The sequence below is a fragment of the Rhinolophus sinicus genome, linkage group LG14, assembly GCF_036562045.2.
Source record: "Rhinolophus sinicus isolate RSC01 linkage group LG14, ASM3656204v1, whole genome shotgun sequence".
NCBI classification, from domain to species: Eukaryota; Metazoa; Chordata; class Mammalia; order Chiroptera; family Rhinolophidae; genus Rhinolophus; species Rhinolophus sinicus.
Genome location: NC_133763.1, coordinates 8640560 through 8664210, shown reverse-complemented (window position 1 = coordinate 8664210; position 23651 = coordinate 8640560). Strand labels below are relative to the sequence as shown.

The 23651-nt window shown below is 40.0% G+C and overlaps 1 protein-coding gene across 24 annotated transcripts in view; it reads right to left on the bottom strand.

Annotated features, from left to right (window-relative positions):
• STAU2 (staufen double-stranded RNA binding protein 2) overlaps positions 1 to 23651 on the bottom strand; it is a 223520-nt gene that overhangs the window by 43147 nt on the left and 156722 nt on the right. The window contains exon 14 of one of the 24 annotated variants that reach the window (XM_074319229.1): positions 6080 to 6196. The exons of the other annotated variants lie outside the window; for them this stretch is intronic. Within the exon in view, the coding sequence (XP_074175330.1) occupies positions 6095 to 6196 (102 nt within the window). The 3' untranslated portion in view covers positions 6080 to 6094. Of the gene's footprint in view, positions 1 to 6079; positions 6197 to 23651 lie in introns of those variants that run through there. 24 annotated transcript variants of the gene reach the window in all.

The window sequence follows — 23651 nt, the reverse complement described above, 5'->3', positions numbered from 1 at the left end:
TGCAACCAAAGGGAAATGGGAAACAGGGGAACAGATTTGTGAGTGAATTTCCAATTGATGTGACTTTTAAACGTGCAGATATATTTCAGTTTTATGCAAGAGAGACAAACATAAGGCAGCATAAAGTAGTGGGATCGTCCCATTTGAATTCAGAAGCCCTGGTTTTAGGTCTCTCTTCAAATGTGCAGGCTCTGTCACTGCACAGGTTACTAGCTTCTCTGAATCTCAGTTTAGTCTTAAGATGACATAATGCTATATATTGTTCTAAGGATGTTGTGAACGTTGACTCTCCTTTTCATTAAGAAGTTCAGATTTGTTTTTCAAATTATTACACTCAGCGCTGGATTAGGTTGTTGGCCGGTTTCCCCAAAAGCTTCTAGGCAGATACACGCTCTGTGTCATTGGCAAGGTTTCAGTTCTACGGCTACCCCCCGGCTGCAAGGGAGTCTGGGAAAATGACTACCTGTTTTGCTTTGCTTTTCGTTTGGCCTCTGCAAAGATAAGAAACCCTACAGTGGTGAAGCTAAAAGCTAACCGTGGTCAAGTCCGGGAGTGGAGACGCAGGAAGGGCACACAGAAAGGATCTGCCTGCAGTCAGTGTGTGGTGTGATAGGACAGAGTGCTAGAATTGGGTGGGGAAGGACAAATCTGTCAAAACACGAGGAGAAAAACTGATGTGCTAAGAAGAGATGACACTGAGTTTAAAATAAAGCTTCACAGAAAGCTACACAGTTGGGTAACACCCAATCAAAACAGTGCTGCTAATGGACTAATTATTAGCATGGAGATATAACTGTGAATTATACATGGTAACGGAGGGTGACAGGGGGCACAGGGAGAATCGGACTGGGGGAGGGTCCATTGAAGGTAAATAAAAGTCGGCCTCACATTATAGCATGCACCAGGCAAAATTAAAGAAAATGTCTTTGCTTTGCTTATTCTTCAGAAAATTGTATTCTTTTTTTGTCCTGTGTGTTTAGCCACGTATGTGTCCTATTAGAAAACCACCAATAAAAGAATATACATAGATAAATCGGGGACTAATTACTCACAATATAAAATAATTACTGACTTTACAAAAAGAATTCTCCCTACGGTTTCTTTCAGTGCCCTTAAAAGTATTACTCAAGTTATCAAAGATCTTCTTCTTTTTTTATGTATAGTACAAGCTTTTAAGAATTCTATTTCAAAAGGTAGGCCAGCCCTTGTAATAGGGAAAGGTTTCTTTCCGTCGGTGTAGTTCAGCATAAAAAAACAAGAAACATACACTGCTAATAGATAAAGGACATAGGAAAAAGGCAACCCTCCTTCAGCTGTAATAAGGGGTCATTCTATATGCTGTGCCAGTAAGCTCCTGTTTCATCAAGAAGAATTCATTAAGTAGAGAGAAAGTCAATAAAAATGAGCTTTATTAAAAAGAACTGATGCAATGGAAGGTATTGGTGAAAACTAGCTCAGTGATGAATGGAAGTGACTCAGCAGCGCATTTAAGAAACGAGACAATATACCATGGAATCTTCTCCCAATTTAAGTTATTTTAAAAAAATATGACACTTGGCATCATTTTTAATAGCCAAGGTGAATGCCGGCATGATGGAGGAAGAAGTGCTTCCATAAAACTGTCATTCTTCAAATAAGAGTGAATTATATTATTGACAGTGCTGGCAGCCAGAAAAATCTGTTCGTGAGGATAGTAAGAAAGCCCACGGTCGACTTAGGCAGACACAGCTTAAGATGAGTGATTTTCATCAGTTCTGTTCTGTGTGTCACCGTCTAAACGGGCCTATTTTGGCCTCTGGAATACTGAAAGCTGCATCCTGAGGAAAAGAGGTTTAAGACTCTGAGAATCCCAGATCAAATGATATTTCTGTGGCAAAAAAATGTGTAGGCTAGTCAAACGATAGACCATCCACACATCAAAAGGCAGCAGAGTGGCTACGCAATACGGGTTTTTAAAAAGAATCATCCAAGTTTATGTGGTCTTTGTCACATGGTTTGAATATAGGGCAAACATCCATGCACCTCAAGACCAAGCAAAGGGCATGCTGGGTATTTGTGCCGACCTCAGCTGTGCGGACGTGGGAGGAAGCCAGAGAGACTGTGTGAGCCCAGGCAGCACCCTCTCCCCCTGCAGGGCCCACAGCTTAGTGCTGTCTTGTGATCTGAACACTGTCCTGGGAGACAGAGAAAGAGCCGGAGGCCTGGATTTGCCAGTGATGCCATATGACAAGCCACTGACGAGTCTGACACCTTCTAATATAACACCATTAAAAGGATTAAGTGCTTACTGGCTAAAAAATAAAAAGGGGGCTCAGAAGATGCTCCAAGCGCTAGAAAGCTTAGTGCGGTGTTCTACTAGCTGCCTCACCCTCACGCCAAGGAGGAACATAAAAGTATTGTGAGAAGAAGGAAGATGGAAGAAGCCTGGAAATTTCCAGTTACAAAAACAGTAAATAACCCGTAACAAGACCCGTTACAAGTGGACAGCATTTTCCAAATTAGGACACAACGTTTCCACGCACTCTGTGATCCACACAATCTTTCTTGTCTACCCCAGGGAGTTGTGAAGACAATCAAATGAAATATTGCCTGCAAGAATGATTTATGAACTATAAAGCCTTTAATAATTGTCTGTGTCATGTGGTCTAAATGGTTAAAAAAAACCAGGAGGCTTGAACAGGAGTATCTGAAAATGGTTAGGCCTTTATCATGTCCCTGGAGTCTGCAGACATTTTCCTCCTGAAACGTCTGCGGCACATGGGAACTGCAGAATTTGGGGCTGTACAGGGAGCCTGTCTTATGAAGTATAAATAAAACTTGGGTGACCAAGCTTGGGGTGGGGGGGTAATTTCATGATTTAATTACTGCTGACTTAGGAAACGACGTTAGAAAAAGTTTGGGTGAATCTGAAACTTTAAGTTTACCTTACATAAAGCTCTTTCTATCCACCAACTGCTGCTCTATTAACAAACAAAAGCAAAAACCAAAACCACCCTTTTCTATTTGTAACTATTGTTTAGGATCGGTCGTTTCACAACTTTGCTCTATTTGTCACTCCTCGTGCAGAAGGAACGTGAAGTGTTCATTTCCCATCTTAATGCGTGTGAGTGTGTGTGTGTGTGTGTGTGTGTGTCGGGAGAAGGAAAAAAAAGTGGGTTTGAACTAAAATTGATCCATGCTTTTGATACTTCTAAAGCTAATTGCTACTCAACCTTCCAGCAGGTGCATAAGCTATGTGCCTATATCACAGGAGGCTACGTTTAAAAATGGATCAGTCTTCCCAATGGAAATGGGTACATATGTTCACCAAAAGACATAAAAGAATGTACATGACATTATTCATAATAGCCAAAAACTGGAAAGGACAAATAAATTATGAGATAGTCCTGCCATGGAATATTATACAGCAATGACAATGAGTGTCCTGCAACTATACTCAACACTACATGCAAACACTTGTATAATATCAAATGAAAGAAATTACAAGAGTATTTACAGTAAGATTCCACTTACGCGAGGGACAACTACATTGTGTTGCTGGCAGCTGGACAGGGCTGACCTACCTGGGCAAGGGGGTGAGGTGGAAGGGAGCACAGTGGTGGCTTCCGGGATGCCAGTGTGCTTCCTGGTCAGGATACTAGTTACGCAGGTGTGTTCGACTGTGAAAACACATCAAGTGTACCCTTACGTACTGTTTTCTGCGGTGTATTTGACTTCAGTAAGAAGCTGTTTAAAAGTGGAGCAGCCTCTGTGTAGACAGGATTCAATTAGATTTACTCTGACTTGTGTTCGGATACCACCTGTTTTCAAACTTCCTTGTTCCCACGGACCAGGAAGCAACTGGTCAATAGAAACTCAATGGCTTCTGAGGCTTAAAGCTGAGACACAGAATAGTCATGCACAGCTTAACGACGGGGCCACGTCCTGAGACACGCGTCGCAGGCTGCTTCACCCTGGTGCGAACATCACAGACCCCACTCACAGCCTGGAAGGTCCAGCCCACTGCTCCTGGGCCACAAGCCTGCACAGCACGTCACTGTGCAAAACAACACGAGATGAAATCAAGCCCAAGAGAAAACGATGCAAGCAGGAGAGAGGTAAACACGACAGGTGTGACGCTGCTGCTGGCGAAACACAGCACTTTCATAGCAAACTACTTCTTTATAAGTAGAAAGAGTACAGTCTAAATCACGATAAAAGTATAGTGTAGAAAATACATAAACCAGCCCCAGTATCGTTATCAAGTATTATGTACTGTACATAATTGCATGTTACACAGCGCAGTTTTGGTGACACCAGCATCGCCACAAACAGGTGACTAATGCATTGTGTTATGACGCTCTGATGTCACTAGGGGACCGGGAGTTTTCAGCCCCACTATAATCTTATGGGACCACGGTCATGTACACTGCCTCATAACACACTCTCTGTTGTTGACCGAAACGTTGTTAAGCGTCGTATGACTGCATGTAAATAAGTATTCCTACTATTACTATAAATCATGGGTTCAGGAAATGGAATTGTAAATTTGGTGGATTATGGGTTGACAGATCCACAGATACTGATATTTTGGTTATTTGGATTTTATTCCATTTTTTAGATGTCTTAAAAACCTGAAAGACCACATCCCCTATATGAAAGAAATCCAGCCATACAGATATTCAAAAGCAGACTATGGACTTGAATTCAGGTTCCCTAACTACTAAACCAATTCACTTTCATTTCAGCTTTCTGGCTTCTACCTTATTGTTGATTCACAAAATTACAAACAACTAAAAAGATGATATGAAATGAACTTACAATGTGACAACACTGACGTTTCAGTTTATTGTGACAGTCATACATTCTAAAGAGCGGGGCCAAGAAATGACTGTTCCTAAGTGACCCGTGATTTTTAGAAACAGGCTAATTATGAGTTTAGGAACTCGTGTTAATAGTATCTTTACAAAAAATACCATACTCTGAGTTTGGAAATTGTTTATTGTGACCAATGAGAGCTGTATGGGCTATTTTATTTTCCTATTCAGGAACACACATTGTCAGAATAGCACTAAATGACCTCAGGCCAGCCAGAGTGGAATTTATCAGGTCCTTCTAGGTACATGTGAAGACACATCTCAGGCAGACTTGATGTAATTATAGAACTCCTCAGCTTGAGAACATTTGGGCTATTTTTACCTTACAAAGGCCTTTCAAGGACTATTTACCCGCTGTGGGTCATTACTATTTGTAAATACTAATAATTACCTGAAGCTGAACCTATTTATGGTGTCTGTTCCATTTCCTAAGACTCATGTGGCTCTGAGTCACTGTAGAGCAAAGTAGATTCATTGTATTCACCCAGTTTCCCTTCTGGCTTTGTATTCTGGGTAATGTACTGTGACTTGGTATTGTGACCCGTATTCAGATTAAAGATATGTTTCCTTGATCATGGCTGCATAACATTTACAGTCTGATTCAGCATACATCTAATAATAGGAATCAGTAGATTAAACTAGGCTTTAAAAGCAACCATCAAAGACAATGAATTAACAACATAAAATACTGAGGCAGATGCTGGGATCTTACTGCACGCTCATCCGATTCTCAGATGACGGGACAGAGTCTGCACTTTGCTCTCAAGCCCGAAGAAATGCTTACACCCCCTGTGCCATTCGTACCCATGGAAAACCCACTGTTCATAGGCGCAGTGGCCATGTGGAGACAAATGCTCAGAAGAGCAGCCAACTTACGAAGTGGATTCTAAGTACTGTAGAAATTCCAGGATAGAGAACACATTAATATCCTTCCTGTGCTAAATAACAAGTGCAGGGCCGTGAAGTGAAATAAATTCGTCCCACAAGTACTTACTGTGCACTTATTTTGGCGATTGGAGCTAAAATGAGGTAACCATGGGAAGGGTTTAGCCCAGTGACTGGTATATGAGACACACTTTCTACTATCAGGGGAACACTTCCTGCAGGAGGCGACATGGAAGCTGACATGGGAACGACTGGAAGCACCAACCAGGCAGACGGGGGAGGCATGGGGAGAAAGCAGTCAAAGGCAAGAGAGGGCAGCTTCGCTCTGCGATAGTGGCCAGGAGTCCAGGACATCACGTGACAGGGCAAGTCCAGAGAGGAGCAGATGGCAGAGCAAGACGAGACCACCATTCTCGGTACGGAGGCCGGTTCTTATCCTTTGCACAGTAAGAGTCCTAAACAGCAGAGATGCTCACATCACAGGATCTCATCTACTCATCAGCCCTGAATTCACTTCCACGGGTTTCAACCAGCATTACTTTTTCAACAAAAGATATGAAAATGGAATAGGGTAGGACAGAAGAGAAATCCTAAAACTTACACATTCATGTGTCTATTGGGTATTGATGTTAAATTCTTATTGTAAGTCACAGTCAAAAAGTTTGAAGGCCATTTCTTTGAAGTACTTAAGTGAAGGAATGACACAAACTGCCTTGCACTTTGGAAAAGCAATTTGGCTGCTGTGTAGAAAGGATTGGAGGGCGACAGGCCTGAGTACAGGAAAAGCAGTTACCACAGTCAGGTTAGAGGTGACAGTGTCCTCCTGAGGGCGGGACTAGTGAGGACAGACAGAAGGGCCACAAATGGACAGCAGGATACTGAGGGGGACACGATTTAGGTGAGGGAGCTGTCAGAAATGCAACCTGGGTTGCTGCGTTTCTACCTTCGGCAACTGATGGGCCTTGCAGCCCTTCTTCTGAGGCAAGGAACACGAGGGCAAACGCAGATTGGAGGCAGAAGAAAATGATTAGGTCAGGATATGTAGAGAGACGAGGCTGAAAACATGGAGAATAAGCACAATTTGGATAACTTTTTCTATAGAAAATTTTCATCTGCAGAGCAGCCATTGTCAAGTCTGTATGCGCTGATGCTAAAAGGTAGCACTAAAATTTGGTTCTAATGTTAAAAATACATACATACACACACACACACATATACGTACACGTATATATACATATATATACATGTATATGTACACACTTTTTGTAGGAGGGAAATAAAGTACGTAAGAGATTGGCAAGTGCCCTGACTTTGGGGACACATTGAAAAAAAAAAAAGATACCTTCTAAAGCAAATGCAAATAAAAATCATTATTAAGAAAATAAGGGGAGGGAGATCCAAGATGGCAGAGTCGATAAACACTGTGCCTGCTTCCTTCCGTGAACACATTAAAATTACAACTAAATTATAGAACAGTCAACCTGGAGAACCATCTGAAGTCTGGCTGAACAGAAGTTTTATAACTAAGGATAAAAAGAAGCCACATTGAGACTGGTAGGAGGGGCAGAGACACGGAACAGGCCAGCCCCAAACTTCAGTGTGGCGGCTGAAAATCAGGAGGGATATCTTGGCCGCAGAGGTTCTCCACAAAGGAGCAAAAGGCCTCAGCCCAACACCAGGCCCCCCAACCTGGAGTACTAGTGCCGGGAAGAGGAGCCCCCACAACATCTGGCTGTGAAAAACAGTGGGGATTCCGACCAGCCAGGTGGGATGGACGGCTTCCGGAAACCCAGATGCCCTCTTAAAAATGCTGCACACACACTCACTCACTCATAGGCATTCATCCTGGGCTCCTGCAGAGGGATGATGACTCAGGGGCATCAGAAGCATATGGAGGGGGGGCAGACTGGGTGTGTGGCTTTGGAATGAGAGCTGGAGTCCTCCTCCCATGCAGCCGGCAGGCGGGATCCATCTTTCCTGTGTTAAGCCCTCCCCCAAATGGCCAAATCTGAATCTCATTGGTCTGGTTAGCTCCGCTGGGAACCCGCCCCACCCAACTCCCCCAGGGCTGAAGGCACTTTCTCGGAAGCAGCCAATCCCTTCTGCATTGCACTTTTCCTGAGAAAACTGTTGGAGTCTGTGGGCCCCAGGAAGACAACGACTATCTTCAGTGAGCTCTGACACATTTGCTGAGTAGCTCCAGGCTCAGCACTGACTCCAAACCAGAATCTACATTAACATGGCGGCAACTCTTCCCATTCTAGCACTCTAATGACTCCCTGAGACCCTGCCTCACCCAACTCGAGTACCGCACGAAGCTTTATCAGTGGCTGAACCTTAGAGGAGCTGGAAGGTGGCAGCAGGCCTCAGGGTGTCCTGGCTTTTTGCCAAGCTGCTCCAGGCTTGGTACTGGTGGCAGCTTCCCAGACAAGAAAAAGCTAAAGGAGTTCATCATCACCAAACCAGTATTGCAAGAAATGTTAGAGGGCTTCTTTAAGACAGAAAAAAAAAATTATGAACAATAAATGGCCATAGCTACATTATCTGTCAACAATTACATTTGATGTAAATAAATTAAATGCTCCAATCAAAAGACATACGAGGGCTGAATGGATAAAGAAAACAAGTCTATTACATACGCTGCCTACAAGAGACTCACTTCAGATTGAAAGACACACACAGACAGAAAGCAAAGGGATGGAAGAAGATATTTCATGAAAATGGAAATGAAAAAAAAAAACACACATATAAACCTGGGGTAGCAATACTTACACCAGACAAAATAGATTTTAAAACAAAGGCTAGAACAAGTGACAAAGAAGGACCCAGTAATCCCACTTCTGGGTATTTATTTGAAGAAACCCAAAATGCTACTTCAAGGGAATGTGTGCATCCATATGTTCATTGCAGCATTGTTTACAATGGCCAAGATGTAGAGGCAGCCTGGGTGTCCATCGATGGACGAATGAATAAAGAGGAGGTGGTACATATATACAATGGAGTATTGCTCAGTCACGGAAGGAAATGGGATCTTGCCATCTGTGCTGGCATGGATGGACCTGGAGGGCACTGTGCTAAGTGGAGTGCCAGACAGATGCAATGTGATTTTGCTTATATGTGGAATCTAAAGAACAAAATGAATGAACAAAGCAGAAACAAACTCATAGATACAGAGAACATATTGATTGCCAGATGGGAGGGGGCCTGCAGATGTGGGTGAAAAAGAGGAAGGGATTAAGAAGTACAAATTGGTTATTAAAAAGGAATCATGGGATGTAGGGTATAGCCTAAGGAATATAGTTAATAATATTGTAATAACTATGTATGGTGTCCGGTAGGTACGAGATTTATTGGGGTGATAGATGGAAGGGGGTTTGGGGAGGGTGAAAAAGGTGAAGGCATTTTAGTTACAGGGATTTAAAGTAAAGCAAAGGGAATATAGTCAGTAATATGCTAACAACTATGTCTAATACCAGGTGGGTACCAGGCTAGTCAGGGGAATCACTTCTTAAATTATGTAAAGGTCTAATCATTATGCTGTACTCCTGAAATTAGTATAAAATAATTGAAAAATTAAAAAGTGGGGGGAAAGGGGAAAGGGAATGAGAGGTTCAACTATTGTCAACTTCAGCCAGTGCTCAAATTTCCCGTTTCTTAATTTAATACTTTGTTTGAATTTTAGACACTGATTATTTCTTGGTCAACTTATAAAACAGGTCCTCAGTAAATTAAATTTATGATCAGAATAGGAACCTTACCAAGAAACCTTCACTTCACAGCCTGAGGCCAGATCCCTCCAGAACTTGAATTTCTCCCTTCCCGCATTCCTCCCGTTCTGCCTTATCTCCTTTAACTGCAACTCACCTTTGCACCCACGCTCACACACACAATGGGGCAAAAGCTTTAAAAGTTGGGTTTTGTTGTGTGAAAATAATTGCTTGATGTAAAAATGAAAATTCTGTGTTTCCCCAAAAATAAGACCTAGCCGGACCATCAGCTCTAATGGATCTTTTGGAGCAAAAATTAATATAAGACCCGGTATTATATTATATTTATTATATTATATTATATTATATTATATTATATTATATTATATTATATTGTATTATATTATATTATATATAAGACCTGGTCTTCTATTGTTATTAAAAATAAGACCAGGGCTTATATTAATTTTTGCCCCAAAAGACGCATTAAAGTTGATGGTCTGGCTAGGTCTTATTTTCAGAGAAACATGGTTGTAATACAGCAGAGAAATGGACTAGAGAAAGCTAGTCTTAAGATTATTATCAAATTTGTAATTAATGACAACTATCAAAAGTTTGGGCAGGATACCTTCTAATACAGATATATTTAAACACTACACACACATATATAGATGTATACATATAGTGTATGTATATGTGTGTGTAGGCCTAAAAGCAGCACTTTACTGTGCGTATTTGAAATGAAATATCCAAAGTTTCTGCAAAACTTCATATCCATCACACCTCTCTCAAAATATCTTCAGGAACGTAGACACATTTAAGTGAATGGTTTCAGGAAAAAAGAAAGGAAGCGTCCCACACAGAATCAATGTGTCTTCCCTTCCACTGCTCTAGTCAGCCTCCTAACTGGTCTATCTCCAATCTCTCCCCCATTGCATCTAACACACACATGCGGACAGACTTAGTTTTCTAAAATACAGATCCAACTCGCCATACATTCCTTAAAAATGGTCGCTTGTTAAACACTGCCTGCAGAATCAAGTTCAAATTTCTGAAGGTGACAATCGAGGATAATTACCATCTCCCCTCAGCCTATTCTTCTAGCCTGTACCCTATTGCTCTTTCCCACCTGTCCCCTCAGTGCCCTGGCTATGCTGGAAGAGTTCTACCCCCTGGACGTGTCTTCGTCAGGCCTCTGTGGTTTTGTTCATGTTGTTCCCTCTGCCTAAAATACAACATATCTTATTTATCCAACATATAATAAATGAGATCTTGCAATAAAGAGATCAAGATAAGGAATAAGGCATGATCTTCGTTCTCAAAGAGCTCACAGCCTAATGGGAAACAGAGGAGTAAACAAATTTCAACAGAGGTATGATAAGTACGGATATATTAATAGGTACTAGGTTTCATGGAGACAGGAAGGAAGGAGTACTTAAGAATCTCCCCAATTACATATGAAGCATGAACATGTAAGCATATTAAGAGCTCAGTCCAGTACAGGTTAATGCTTATGACAGATGGTAATCACAAATGCAAATACAACTGGTTTACTTTAAGACATCTTTGTTAGCAAATAAACACAAAATCTGTGGGAACCAAAGGCAAAGCGAGGCTGAGCATTTTGACTTGCACACGGGGAAACTAACTGAAACAATTCCTTCCAACAAATTATGGTGCCGTACAAGGAAGTGGTTCAATGTGATGCTGAAAAGTAAAGCTATGATCACACAGTTAAGAATATGCCATATCTGCTGCTACATTCACTCCGACGTCCTCTAAATAGTTAAAAAAAATTTTAACGATTCTAGTTATGAGAAGTATGATACAAAGAACGTATATATACCTTTTTTTTTTTTTAAAACCAACCAACAAACATCCGCGAACCCACCTTCAAATCCCCCAGACTCCCCCTCCCCAACTGCCTCCCATTCCCTTCCTATGAGCGGTGACCACTATCTTGTTGATAATAGCTTCTTTGATTTTCTTTATAACTTGACCATCTACATTCTATCACCTAAACAACCCTTGGGCTTAGTTCTGGAAAACAGCATGGCAGGCACAAACGCAGCAGTCTCAGGAAAGAGCACTACTGCAGTTACTGGATGGAAGGCCTGGAGAAGAAAGACTCAGCAGGGCCCTAGCAGGGCTTCTGGTTCTGTGAGGGTTCACACGAGCTTCTACTGGAGAAGACAGAGGGCATGCTGCTCAGCGACTGCCCAGAAACAGAGGTCTCGCCACCTCCGGGGCCATTGTCACAGCCGTAGTGCTGACCAAGAACTGGCAGGATTGTGGTCAGGTGGGGGCTGCTCTCCACCTTCTGTGTTTTGTTCTTTATTGCGGCAAAATATATGTGACATATAATTTACCCTTGTAAACTGTCCAGCTCAGTGGCATTAAGCACACACAGCCGTGCAACCATCACCACCATCCATCTCCAGAACTCTTTCATCTTCCCCAACTGAAACTCTGTACCCCCACGTCCTGGGGACCACCACTCTACTTTCTGTCTTCAGGTTACCTCATTATAAGTGAACCATATAGTATTTGTCCTTTCGTGACTGACTTATTTCACTTAGCACAATGTCGTCAAGGTTCCTCCATGTTGTAGATGAATGTCAGAATTTCCTTCCCTTTAAAGACTGAGTTGTGTCCCACACTCTGTAGATACCATAACGTTAATAGCATAACAAGTTCTGAGTGGTTAAAAAGATGTTCTCTAGAGCAGTACAATGTGAGTCCTCAGGCTGGCGGCACAGCATCCCTTGGGAACTTGTTAGAAATGCAAATTTTCAGGCTCCATTCCAGACCCTACTGAATCAGAATTTCCAGGATGGGACCCAGAAATCTATGTTCTAACAAGTGCACCTGGGAATTTCGAGGCATGCCAAAGTTTGAGAGTCCCTTCTAGCTTCTAATTCTAGGAATAAGTATTTGGATCAAAATAAGCCAAAAAATACTTTTGTGAGTGTGAACCAAACTAAAACTTTCTCTAGCTGGAAGAGCATTTTTGCAACCCTACCGCTATATGTCGCCGAACCAAACGCCCATGTTCATCTTAGTTATATAATAATACTCCTGTTTAAAGTGTAACAACAGATTCAGTAACTGCACAAGAAACTAAAATGTGTTTTAAACTGACTCCTATTTCAGAAATATGGGGAAATAGTCATTGCTTTGAATTTTTAGCTGTGAGTTTTAAAGGTAGGAAGTACTGCTTGTGGAAACATTATAATGAATTTTCACTGCATGGGATCACTGAGGCTTAGGGATGAACCAAAGTTGAGTATGATTCAAAAATTCCCTCCTCTTAAAACAACTCTATAGGGTAGAACTCTTGTTTTCTTTTAGATCTAGTGCAGTAGGTGGGCCGTTTTCTGAGGAAGTCTCCCTCCTATGCAGTCAGTCTGTGATTATATAGTCTTTTGAGTGCTATCCCACACCGGTGGGGTTCTTGTTCCTTTTATTTAAATGTTCTTTTATACCTGGAGAGTTTATTTTTGCTGTTGTCGCTAACAAAATGGTATATACCCTTTTTAAACCTCCCCTCAGGTGGGGAGAGGCACTCAGTTCTTTATATGTATTATCTCATCTAATCCCCACGATAACCACGACTCCTCATTACAGACAAGTAGAGCAACTGGCCTGTGGACACACGGCCGGGGAGTTTGTGGATGAGCTGGCAGATCACTCCTGGACTCCAAATTCGGAGAATTCCCATTGGGTCCACCATAGCTACTAGCTATAACTTCAAAACATAAAGAACAAAGAAAGGAAAAGACTCATGCTCTAAAAACAGCTCTTTTTTTCAGTTCAAAAATTTAATAGACATTTGAACAGTAAACAAGTTGGTTGGTGTCAGCACACATGACATATTTCTAGGCATGAAAGGGACCCAAAGGAAGGAGAAGAATGTCCTTGCCTTGGCACTCTGTAAATTGACGACATGCAAACACACACCCTTACACAAACACCCTAAGCCCAAAAAGGTCTCGTAAGAAACAGTAATAGAGTCATTTCAGTATATCGCCTTTCACTTAATATGGACTGGACTACACATTTCTATTAAATGCACTTAAGTTTTATTTTTAACAGAAGTATTTTATTTAGGTTACAAGCTATAAATACTTCAGAAAATTTTTTTCAGTCAGAAAGATCAAGAAACACTAATTGTGGTATAGATATTTTATCATATAGCAATTAATTGAGATTATGATATTTTTACATAGAGTTTGTTGATTTGAGCCTCCTCCTAAATAAAACTTGAGGACTTCACTTTTGAGATCACATGATGAAATTGGGTTCAAATTAACAGCTATCGGTTCAAATTAACAGCTAAAGGGATGCTATTTAGCCAACTGGGAAGGCTTAACTGGTGGTTTTCTCTACAAAGGCTGGTAAACAGAACTCCTATACCTCTTGTAATTTCCTTGTATCAGAACCAAGAACAATATTTAATATTTGCTTTGTACCTTATACAACAAATTAAAAAAAAAAAAAAGCCCCACACACAGTGTAATCGGTGGTCAGCAAAAGAATTTGAAAGAGGCACTTTAGAGGGTAGAGTGGCTGGTTTCCTCTCTGGTCTCTATTTCTAGTAGCATAAAAATGGAGTTATAAAAAAATGTTTTCGACATGCTGATAAAAGATTAAAAAGGATCACTTGGCTTGAAGGAATTTTAACAACATATCATTAAGGAGAGCAAAGGCTGTAAAAGAAAACCGAAAAGCATGTCCACAAGAACTTGAAGAAATCAGGAAAAAAAACACACAAAAACCCCCAAAACCCGAAAACCTCGCAAACTGTCTAGGCAATCATGAACAATCATTGACTTGGTTTGCTATAATTTCAAATTAACTCCTCTTAAAATATGTGATTTATATGTGACCATTTATACAGCCCTTATCTATGCTTCCCAAGGTGACCAGTTCAAAGCTTAATGAATTTTCTTGATATTGAGTTTTGAAACCTTTGAAATCTTATATTTCAGTAATGTACTATTAACTTAACATTTAAGCAAAGCTGTGTGATCTGGAGAAAACTCAATCTCTTCTGATGATTAAATTTCAGTAATTGAACATAAAAACATTTAGAACACGAAGGGCTGTATAAATGAACTGTCAGCATATATCACAACATTATAGTGTTGCTTAGGTAAGAAAATGCTCCTTGAAGAAGTTGGCACGGTGAGCAGCCAATTGGAAAAACAGAGGAAGTAAGCTATCACTGAAATCACGAGGGGAAATTCCATTAAGGCTCCAGTCCAGGTATGTAAAGAAGGTGTGATTGATATGCGGGGCTTAGAGATTAACTGTGTGGGACATTCGGAGGCCGTGCCTACAAGCACCGAACATAAAGCTATATTTGGTATCAGCCTTTGACTGAAGCCGTGTTTACAGAGTCAGGGCTCTTGCGAGCTCTTTCCTTTGAAATGCTGAGGATTTTGTTTCAGCCATGGCGTCAGCAAGGGAGCATTTTCACGAGGAAAAGGAAAATACAGCCATGCCCAGAGTTAGTCTCATATTGAGATGTGATTAGTGTTCACTTTTAGTGTCAAAGACAATTTAAAAAGCTACATTTCATACAAAGACAGGGATGGCAAGGACCATGAGCTCATCACGTCCCTATGTTCCTATCAGCAGGTCCCCTTGGATGCTGCTAATAGGTGGTAAGATTTTAGAAGCCAGCATATGACTCGATGCAAAAACAATTTTAAAACTTTGACATTTATGAGTATGGGAGAATGGAAAAAGCCATTGTTTTGAAGCCGTGTTGAGAATTGCTACAGAGCATTGGAATCTGGTTCCAGTTAACATAACATCCTTGAAATGTTCAAAGACAAGGGTTAGCGCTGAACATATATTTCTCGTGCGAGTGATTATATAATGGGAAAAGTCAGATGGATGTATTTGGATCATCTCAGTCTTTAAAACATTCTTTCTGGAATAGACGTGAAGCCCTGGAGACCCAACACAGTAGAACCTTACTAATGGACGCCTTTCTATTAGCATGAGTTGCGATATAGTGAGGGTTAAATGACGTTTCGGCAAGCCCATCTGTTATGTCCGCAAAAGTGCGTCATTGGCAAGGTGGATGTGAGTTCCGCGCACCAACCCCTGAGTTCTGGCACAGGGTCCCCTTTTCCTGTTTGTGGCTCCTGCTCTACGTTACATGACATGACCAACCTGTGACACCTATTCTGCCACCAGCCCATCGGATGACCCTGATAAAAATCACCCAGCTCTCTACGGCAATGACACACTCAAAAAACTGAGCACGCTGGAGATTAGTTTAAATTACCTACAAAATTTTCTCTAGTGAAATAAGGATTGACTACTGGACCTGACAGAAGTAAAAGAAATAACCTTAAGGTATTTACTTTTATCCATGTGTTATTAATTATTTAGTAATTTTACATCACAAATACACTGTATCCTTTTCCCAAGACCAAATTCAGATAGATTCTAATTTCATGGGCGAAGGCAGACGCATGGCAGCAGGCATTGCCAGAACAGTCTCTGAGATCTGAATTCACGATGCAGCCCTCCACACGAACAACTACTATGACAGGCAATTTAAAAGCTCTGTTTTGCTTATCCTTTTAGAGAATTCCATCCCTATACTTTAGAAATTACAACTGTTCTAAAATTATCAATTTAATACAATATACAGGCACTAACTATCTTTTAGGCACTATTCTGTATACTTAAAAGACCACATTCTGTCCTCAAGGAGTTTACAACCCAGTGACCAAGTGGCTCCAGGAGAGAAGCACCAGCATACGGAGGCTCAGTGAGGAGAGACAACGAAAACAATGAAAACATGTTTCCAGATAAAGGAGACGTCTGCAATGGCGTTTCAAGAACCAACATAACTAGGAAAGAAAAAAGACAGGGAGAAGGCTGTCCAAAATGAGGAAAAAGCAAGAACAAAACAAACTGTCAGGAAAACCCATGGAAAACGAGGTGGTTTGGCCAAAGATGAGTTGTGGGGGGCAGTAGGAGAAGACACTGCTGACCAGGAAGTGTGGGGCGCACCACTGAGCATCGTGGAGTCTTCTCTTAAGGAGTCCAGACAGAAGGGGAAAAATGGAGGCCAGGCCTCTTTCTCCTGACGACTGACCTGAAACTATCAATTAAGAACACAGGAATCACGGGTTCTAGCTACTGAAGGGCCTGCTGTAAGGAAGCACTCACATTTTTATAAATAAATAAGTAAACGAACAAATGGCGAAATGGATTAATCAAAGGTAACTGTGAAATTAGAAATTGTACTATTCATGTATCTCTTCTTGCAAATACGCTCCTGTGTGATTTTTTTCAAGTAAGTGACACTTAAATAATCGAATGGAGTTTCCTTTACTCCACATTACTTCCTAGGTTACTCAAAATTTCAGATAAACAGAGAAATATTAACATATTTTATATGCAAGAAGTTGCTGTCACGAAGTTGTACTAGAGCCTGGTTTTGCATATTATCAACTAGTACTTGTATAAAAAGCGAAAGAATTATTTTACCAAACGTGGTAAACATGGAATTTTAGAAAATCCTTTTTCTATCAATTTTTCCTAAAAATGATCAATTCTTCACATATGCTTTTAAAAAGGTGGAAATACAAGAACACCTCTTATAATTGGCCACCCTATCTAACATTTCTGAATTTTTCTTTCTCAATGGCCATTGAACTCTTGAAATTGGTGGGGGGTGGTTAAGTGCAATACGCTGTCTCCCAACTACCTACGACATCATTCAGTGAGGACGTATTTCAATGGAGCCATGACCTAAGAACCCTCTTGTTCATCAGGCTGTCCAGGCTATCTGTAGGTCAGTTAGGAAAATGATGCAAAGGTCTTCCTTTGGAAGGACGCTGCAGAAATTACTTCTGAAGGGACTTTGGGACTCCATGCCTGTTCTGAGGCCCTGAGATAGCTGACAGGAGTGAAGATTGGTAAATGTGTCTGGACTCATGGAAGAGAGGGATTCTGATGTTTCCTCCCCAGACTGCAAACCTCTAATGGTCACTGGAAATTATTAATAATAAGGAGGTGAAGAGATGACTTGTGAGTTTTCCGTGATAACAGAAGAGGCTCCCAAACATAGCAGTGATTATGGATGAAGCGTTTACCCTCCTCCACTTTCACATAAACACACAGGCGTGCCTTTCTATTTGATAAAGAGGGTGACAGGAGATCTTCTGATTTGTTTGTTTGTCTAATGTCCAACGCTTGCCCGATCCTGCTGCAACTTGAAAATGGACACTTTTCTCACAAACTGCCTGCAAAGGCATCGTGGCACATCTTAAGAGATTTACATATATCTGTACAACGTAAGACTCTGGCACTGAAATCAATGTTGAATGGTTTAAATAATCCCAGAACAAATTAGCTTGATTCAAATTAACAACGCATGCTGCAAGAGAAAACCAAAACATGGGATCCAAGAAAGGAGAGGTGCAATTTCATTTAAAACCCAGAATATAAACTTTCACTAGGTACAACCTATAACATAAAAATTAATTTGTGTTTCATAATGAATCATAACTTTTATTAACTGATTGTGATGAAATATCTGGGAGAATCAGTAATTCCGAAATATAAGTGTTCTTCCTTAATTTGTTGGGGGTAAAAAAATCAGTTTACTATAAACAACAACAAAAAAATGTACTGTATAGTTCAAATATTTACCCAGGCAAAACAGTTTTAGTTTTGTGACATGCAGTTTGCACTCAATAAATATTAGGAAATATGTGTGAATGAATGAAAAATTTACCACAGACACTTTTTGTCCCTTGAAAGCACAACAGGGTAATATAACTGTATTCTTCTACAGAGTATAAACTTTTAAATTACCTTTATTTGTAAATATAATTTCAAATCCCAAATAAAATGGCACTATAATCAGAAACATATATACAAAGGGTGCCAAAAAACATGTATACACATTTTAAGAAAGGAAAAAACGGTATTAATATATACTGGTAACAAAAGATGAATACAAGTCACGTTTGACTTCTGCAATTACAAGAGGTGCTCAAAGTGGTTCCCATCAGCGTCCAGACACTTCTGATTACGGCGGCTACTGCTTGAGCAACGTTGACCAAAATGTTAACATTGCTTTAAATGTGTTTACATTTTTTTGGCACCCTCAGTGTGTGTGTGTGTGTGTGTGTGTGTGTGTGTGTGTGTGTATACACATATATACATATATACACACATATATATATCTTTTCTGTATTTTTACAGTGCTTTTCACATGTTCTTATCCAGGTGTAAATGTTCAAAGATAAAAATATGTTCAAGTTTCCTATTTAGAGGACCAAATTCATCATAAAACAGCTTTTGATTACAGAGAACCCAGCATTTATGTCTCTGCTAGTCCAAGGAAATAAAACTGTAATAAAGGAAATAAAGCTGTAATAAAAGAAATAAAGCTGTAATAAATTGCCCCAAAGCAAAGGTAAAATGACCACCCAATTAAGCCATAACTTTAAAAATCACCTTGAGGTTAAATTGGGAAGAAATATGAGGAAAGGGCAATTAAAGATCAGTCTTAAATTCGAGGTCTCCTCATTGACAATGAAAGATGCAGTTACTTCAACTGTTTTTCACTATTGCATTTATGAGTTGCTTTTAACAGTGTTTCATCCCTCAACAGAGGAAATAAGTAATCCTGCTTTTAAAAGAAGGAAGGAAGGAAGGAAGGAAGGAAGGAAGGAAGGAAGGAAGGAAGGAAGGAAGGAAGGAAAAGAAAAAAAGAAAAAAGAAAAAAGAAAAAAAGCTATACCAGGCTATCAAAATCTTTGCTAAGAAAAATAAACTAATCAAGATTGATCTTCTGGGTTTCTCAGAAGTTCACCAATTCCAAATGTTCACTTAAGTTTCAAAAGGGAAGAAAACTATAAAGTTTCTATAATACAATGCTTAATAACTTGTGGTGGGGACAGGGTTAATGACAGCGGCATTCTAGAAAAAGCATTTAACTATAATTAAAGTACTAATTTATTTTCTTTGCTGAAAAAAAATCTAAGTTTCTATTCCCTAGTACTGAGAACTATAGGCCGATTTTGTCTCTCAACGCTTAAGGGATTTTCTAGAATAGTTTTCAATGAAAGACTGAATGTGCTCTTAGCAAAACTTTTAGAGGAAGAGTTTGTTTTTGTTTTTTTTAAAGCCACAACAATGTAACTAATAAATATGTCTACAGAACTTCAAGGGAGATTTCCTTTACATTTAAGCATACTGGCCAGTTACGCTTTTCAAGAGGCCTGTGATATTGGTTAATGATAGAGCAAATGAAAATAATTAAAAGAAATATTAATCACACTACTGAAAAAAGACTGGTTATTTCCCCTTGTCTTAAAATCCTCTTCCTGCTTCTTTTAAAGTCACCAACAAGACACAGTTTGCTATAAATGTCGCACAAATGGGATGGGTAAATAGTTAAGTTCAACCAAAGGAGGTCTTCACCTAATGTACCCTTGTCTGTCAGCTAACCTCTCCTGGTTTAACAATCTGAGTTTAACTACTTCATGATGAATGAGACAGGGTGCAAATGACCAGAGTGTTTCAGCCCATAAAACAGGCTTAGGGAAATAAAACCTGCAAATTTGATCACCAGCCTTAGATTGGCCATCACTGGCAATATAGTTAGGGTTTTAACAGAGACGAACGGTTTTAAAGGAATTGTCTCAGTGTAATACAAGGTAATGAAATGCTAATAATTTACATTTAAAGTACCATTTACCCTAAAGCGGCCTACTACATGCAAGATTTGCTGTTATATAACTGAAATTCAGATAGCTCTGACTTGAAAGGTAGAGAGCTAATTGTCAAAAGACCCACTGAGGCTGAGAGTTTTATAGACTCAGTTTTGCAGAAAGCTTCTTGCGAGCATTAACAGAATCACATTAAGCAAAAAAAGACTCTAGTTGTTAACAGCAGGAGGTCTATTGTTCAAGAAGAAATACATTTCATGAGATTCATTAGGAAGGGGGGGGATCCTTTTTGGCATTCTGCATATAAAATCTCAAAAAGCCATCTGCAGTTTTAAAAAATTCCACCCACTTTTACTACTACAAGCTTTGTTAATTTTCTACAGTTCTCTGCTCTGACTTAAAAGTCATTTCCTTAAGAAAACAGATGACAGACAACTTGAGTGACTGATGATATTGTGCCATCACTTTGTTTTTCTCAGAGGCCTTGGTTTAAGAGGATGGATGTTAGTGTAAATGACAGAAAGGGGAGTTTCGCATAAGATTTCACTTCTGTTCAAAGACAAGCTAATGTAACCTCACTGTGGTGCAATCAACTTGACAAATGGACACCGTGCAACCCTCTGCCTCCCACGGAAACCCGAGAGCCTGATTTACACAGTATTCCCCCTGCAGACCAGAAGACTTCATGCTGCTCGGCTGTAGAATGGGTTGATCTGATCATTCTGTGCCTGTCGTGAAATTTGACCCTATGGAGGTGAAATGCATCTCGAAGAAAGCAGCAAGTTAATGAACTTATAAAACTACACTTAAGTCTTTTAAAACCTGAATAAACAGAAAAAAGGGGCTTCGCTCAAACCCTGTTGAGAAAAACGCGGCCGTTCTCATGCCTAAGTCTGCAATCAGTTGAAGATATATGGCTTTTACTGACAATGAAACAAAGATCCCAGCTCTGAGGGGTACAGCTCTATTTACACAATTCAATGTAATCTGGAGGCTTTGGTGTGCCTTATCTCTGCCATCAGATTTTGCCAGCCCTCAGTTCTTTACCGCAAGAATTTTACATTACTTTATCCGGTTAAATTATTTCCCTGGAAGCTTAATAGTTTTAAAGGGGACAATTTCTGTAAGAATGTATAAATACTACCATGCCACATTACCAAATAGTTCATCTGGAGATTTAAACATATTCTAAACCAGCTAGGGGCACCCAATTCACCCAAATCAGGGTTTTCATAAGAAATATACACTCCTGCTTTAAAGTCAAAATATAAATTCTTACTTATTTAAAGTATGGGTGTTTGGATAAATTATTTGGAAAATAAATACAAGGCATCGTGTGGTTTGCAGGCCAGGCTGATTCCAAGTCCTCTGTAGAAAAACTGTCTATTGGTACTAACGCAAGTACCATGGATGGAGACTGCAGTTAGAAGCGCTTTTAACACATGTAAATGTTGAATGAGCTAGAATTTTAGTCTTCTGTTTACTTTGCTGTTGTCACAAATAAAAAAAGCACTTATGAAAACATTTCACGCTGAACTGAATGGATTTCAACAGCTGCTGATTTGGTGACATGGAGAACACCAGTGGGGACATCCTGCTGAATTAACGTTTTGGAAATGTTAAAAAGAAACTTCAAACAGACCTCGTTTAGCAGGCGGTCAAAGATTTTGCTCAGTGGGGATCAAGTGAAGGCTAGCAGAGCAGTCAGTCAGCCATGAATCAGACTTGTCAATAGCTGCCTATTCTCTCAACAGGTGACTCAAAAAGGCACACGGTCCATTTCCCCTAACATTTCTGTGTGTACTTGCCTTCCGCTCTGGTATTATTTAGGAAGGCATAGCAGGCACGGCTGGGGGAAGAGTCGTTTAGGGAGTTCAAATCTATTTTTTAAAATTTGTACGTTGGCTTTTCTCTAACCGAAAAAAAAATTAGCTGAGCTATATTTAAAATCCACTGAGTTTCAAGCAAACTTTAATCCTAAGTGAGAAATGTGGAAGAGTCAATCGAAGACGTACAGAACAGCAACCCCTCACGTCACAGATGAGGAAACTGAGGCTTACAAACATGTAGAAGAGATGGAAGTATTATAATTTGCCAAAGGTCACATATTTATTGATTGATGTGTTAGGACTGAAACATCCATCTCCTGACCTCTCAGTTCAATATTCATTAAACTTATCCTTAAGGAATAAATCAGAAGTAGGTTTCATTTAGCAATGTAAAGATACTTAAGGAAAGACACCGTTCAAGGAGGCAAAATCTCATGGTTCAGTGTAGGCATTTTTTTTTTCTTTTCTTTTCTTTAAACTGGCCTTGGAGAGTCAGCATTAATGGAAAATTCCTTCCCCACATCACCAAGAAGTGGGGGTGGAAGGGGCGGTGTGAAAAGAGTTCCACGACCAAGCTTTGTTTTCAACTCTCAACATTTAAGAGGTTAGTTCAAATATAGAGTACAAAAATAATAAAGCATTGCATTGTTACTGATCAGACTGGCATTGTAAACTGTGCAATACAAGCTACTATTATGTCAGAAAATTACCAGGTATCCATTAAAAAAGCCCAGACTACTTTCTATTGTCGCAGCGTTTTGAGCTGTTGTTGAAAGCCGCAGCAGAGTTCAGTGAGAGTTCTCGGAGGTGACGCTCCAGTCGTAGCTGGGCTCATGAGCTTAGCCTCACCTGCGGCTCTCTTCCTCCATCAGCCGTTCCCAGCCAACACTAACATGGAATCTGAGACTTACTAAATCACCTCACATTGGCAAGACGCTTCCTGGAAGACTACCCTGCTAACAATACTTTCTACAGAGGTCAGAGGAAAAACGAAGAAACTTACGTTCATGTCACCCCCATAAACACACACACGCAACCATATACACAAACTTCTCAGGGCCCGAGTTCATGCATTCTTGCTTTATAATTTACCTCTTAAAAATGTAACTCCTCATATGGTAAGAGGAAACAGGGACTCTAATGTAAAGGTTGACGGGAGTCTGAGAGACAGATTGGGTTCATACATCAAAATGAAAAATGTTCTCATCCTTCGACCCACAATTCTCACATAGAGAAGTTACCTCAAGGAGATAATTCAACAAATGGAGACAGATATATGTGCAAGGATTTTCATGGCAGTATTTTTCATGGTAGTACAAAGTTGGAAATAAAGTTAAAATTAAATTACATTGAATTAAATTAAAAGTTGGCAAGAAAATAAAGGTACATACATACACTAGCATATACACAGCTGTTAAAAATGGTCCTTCACTTAATCTAAAGCTACAATAAAACTGTTAAAAAACAATCACCATTAATTTACTATAAAGCCACAGAAATATTAGCATAAGGATTGGTAGATAGATTAATGGAACAGGATACAGAGCCCAGAAATAGATCCACACTTATTTGGTCATTTTATTTTCAACACAACACCAAAGTATTCTTACTGTGTTAGGATTCAAACTATAAAGCGTTTAGATGAAAACAAAGGAGAAT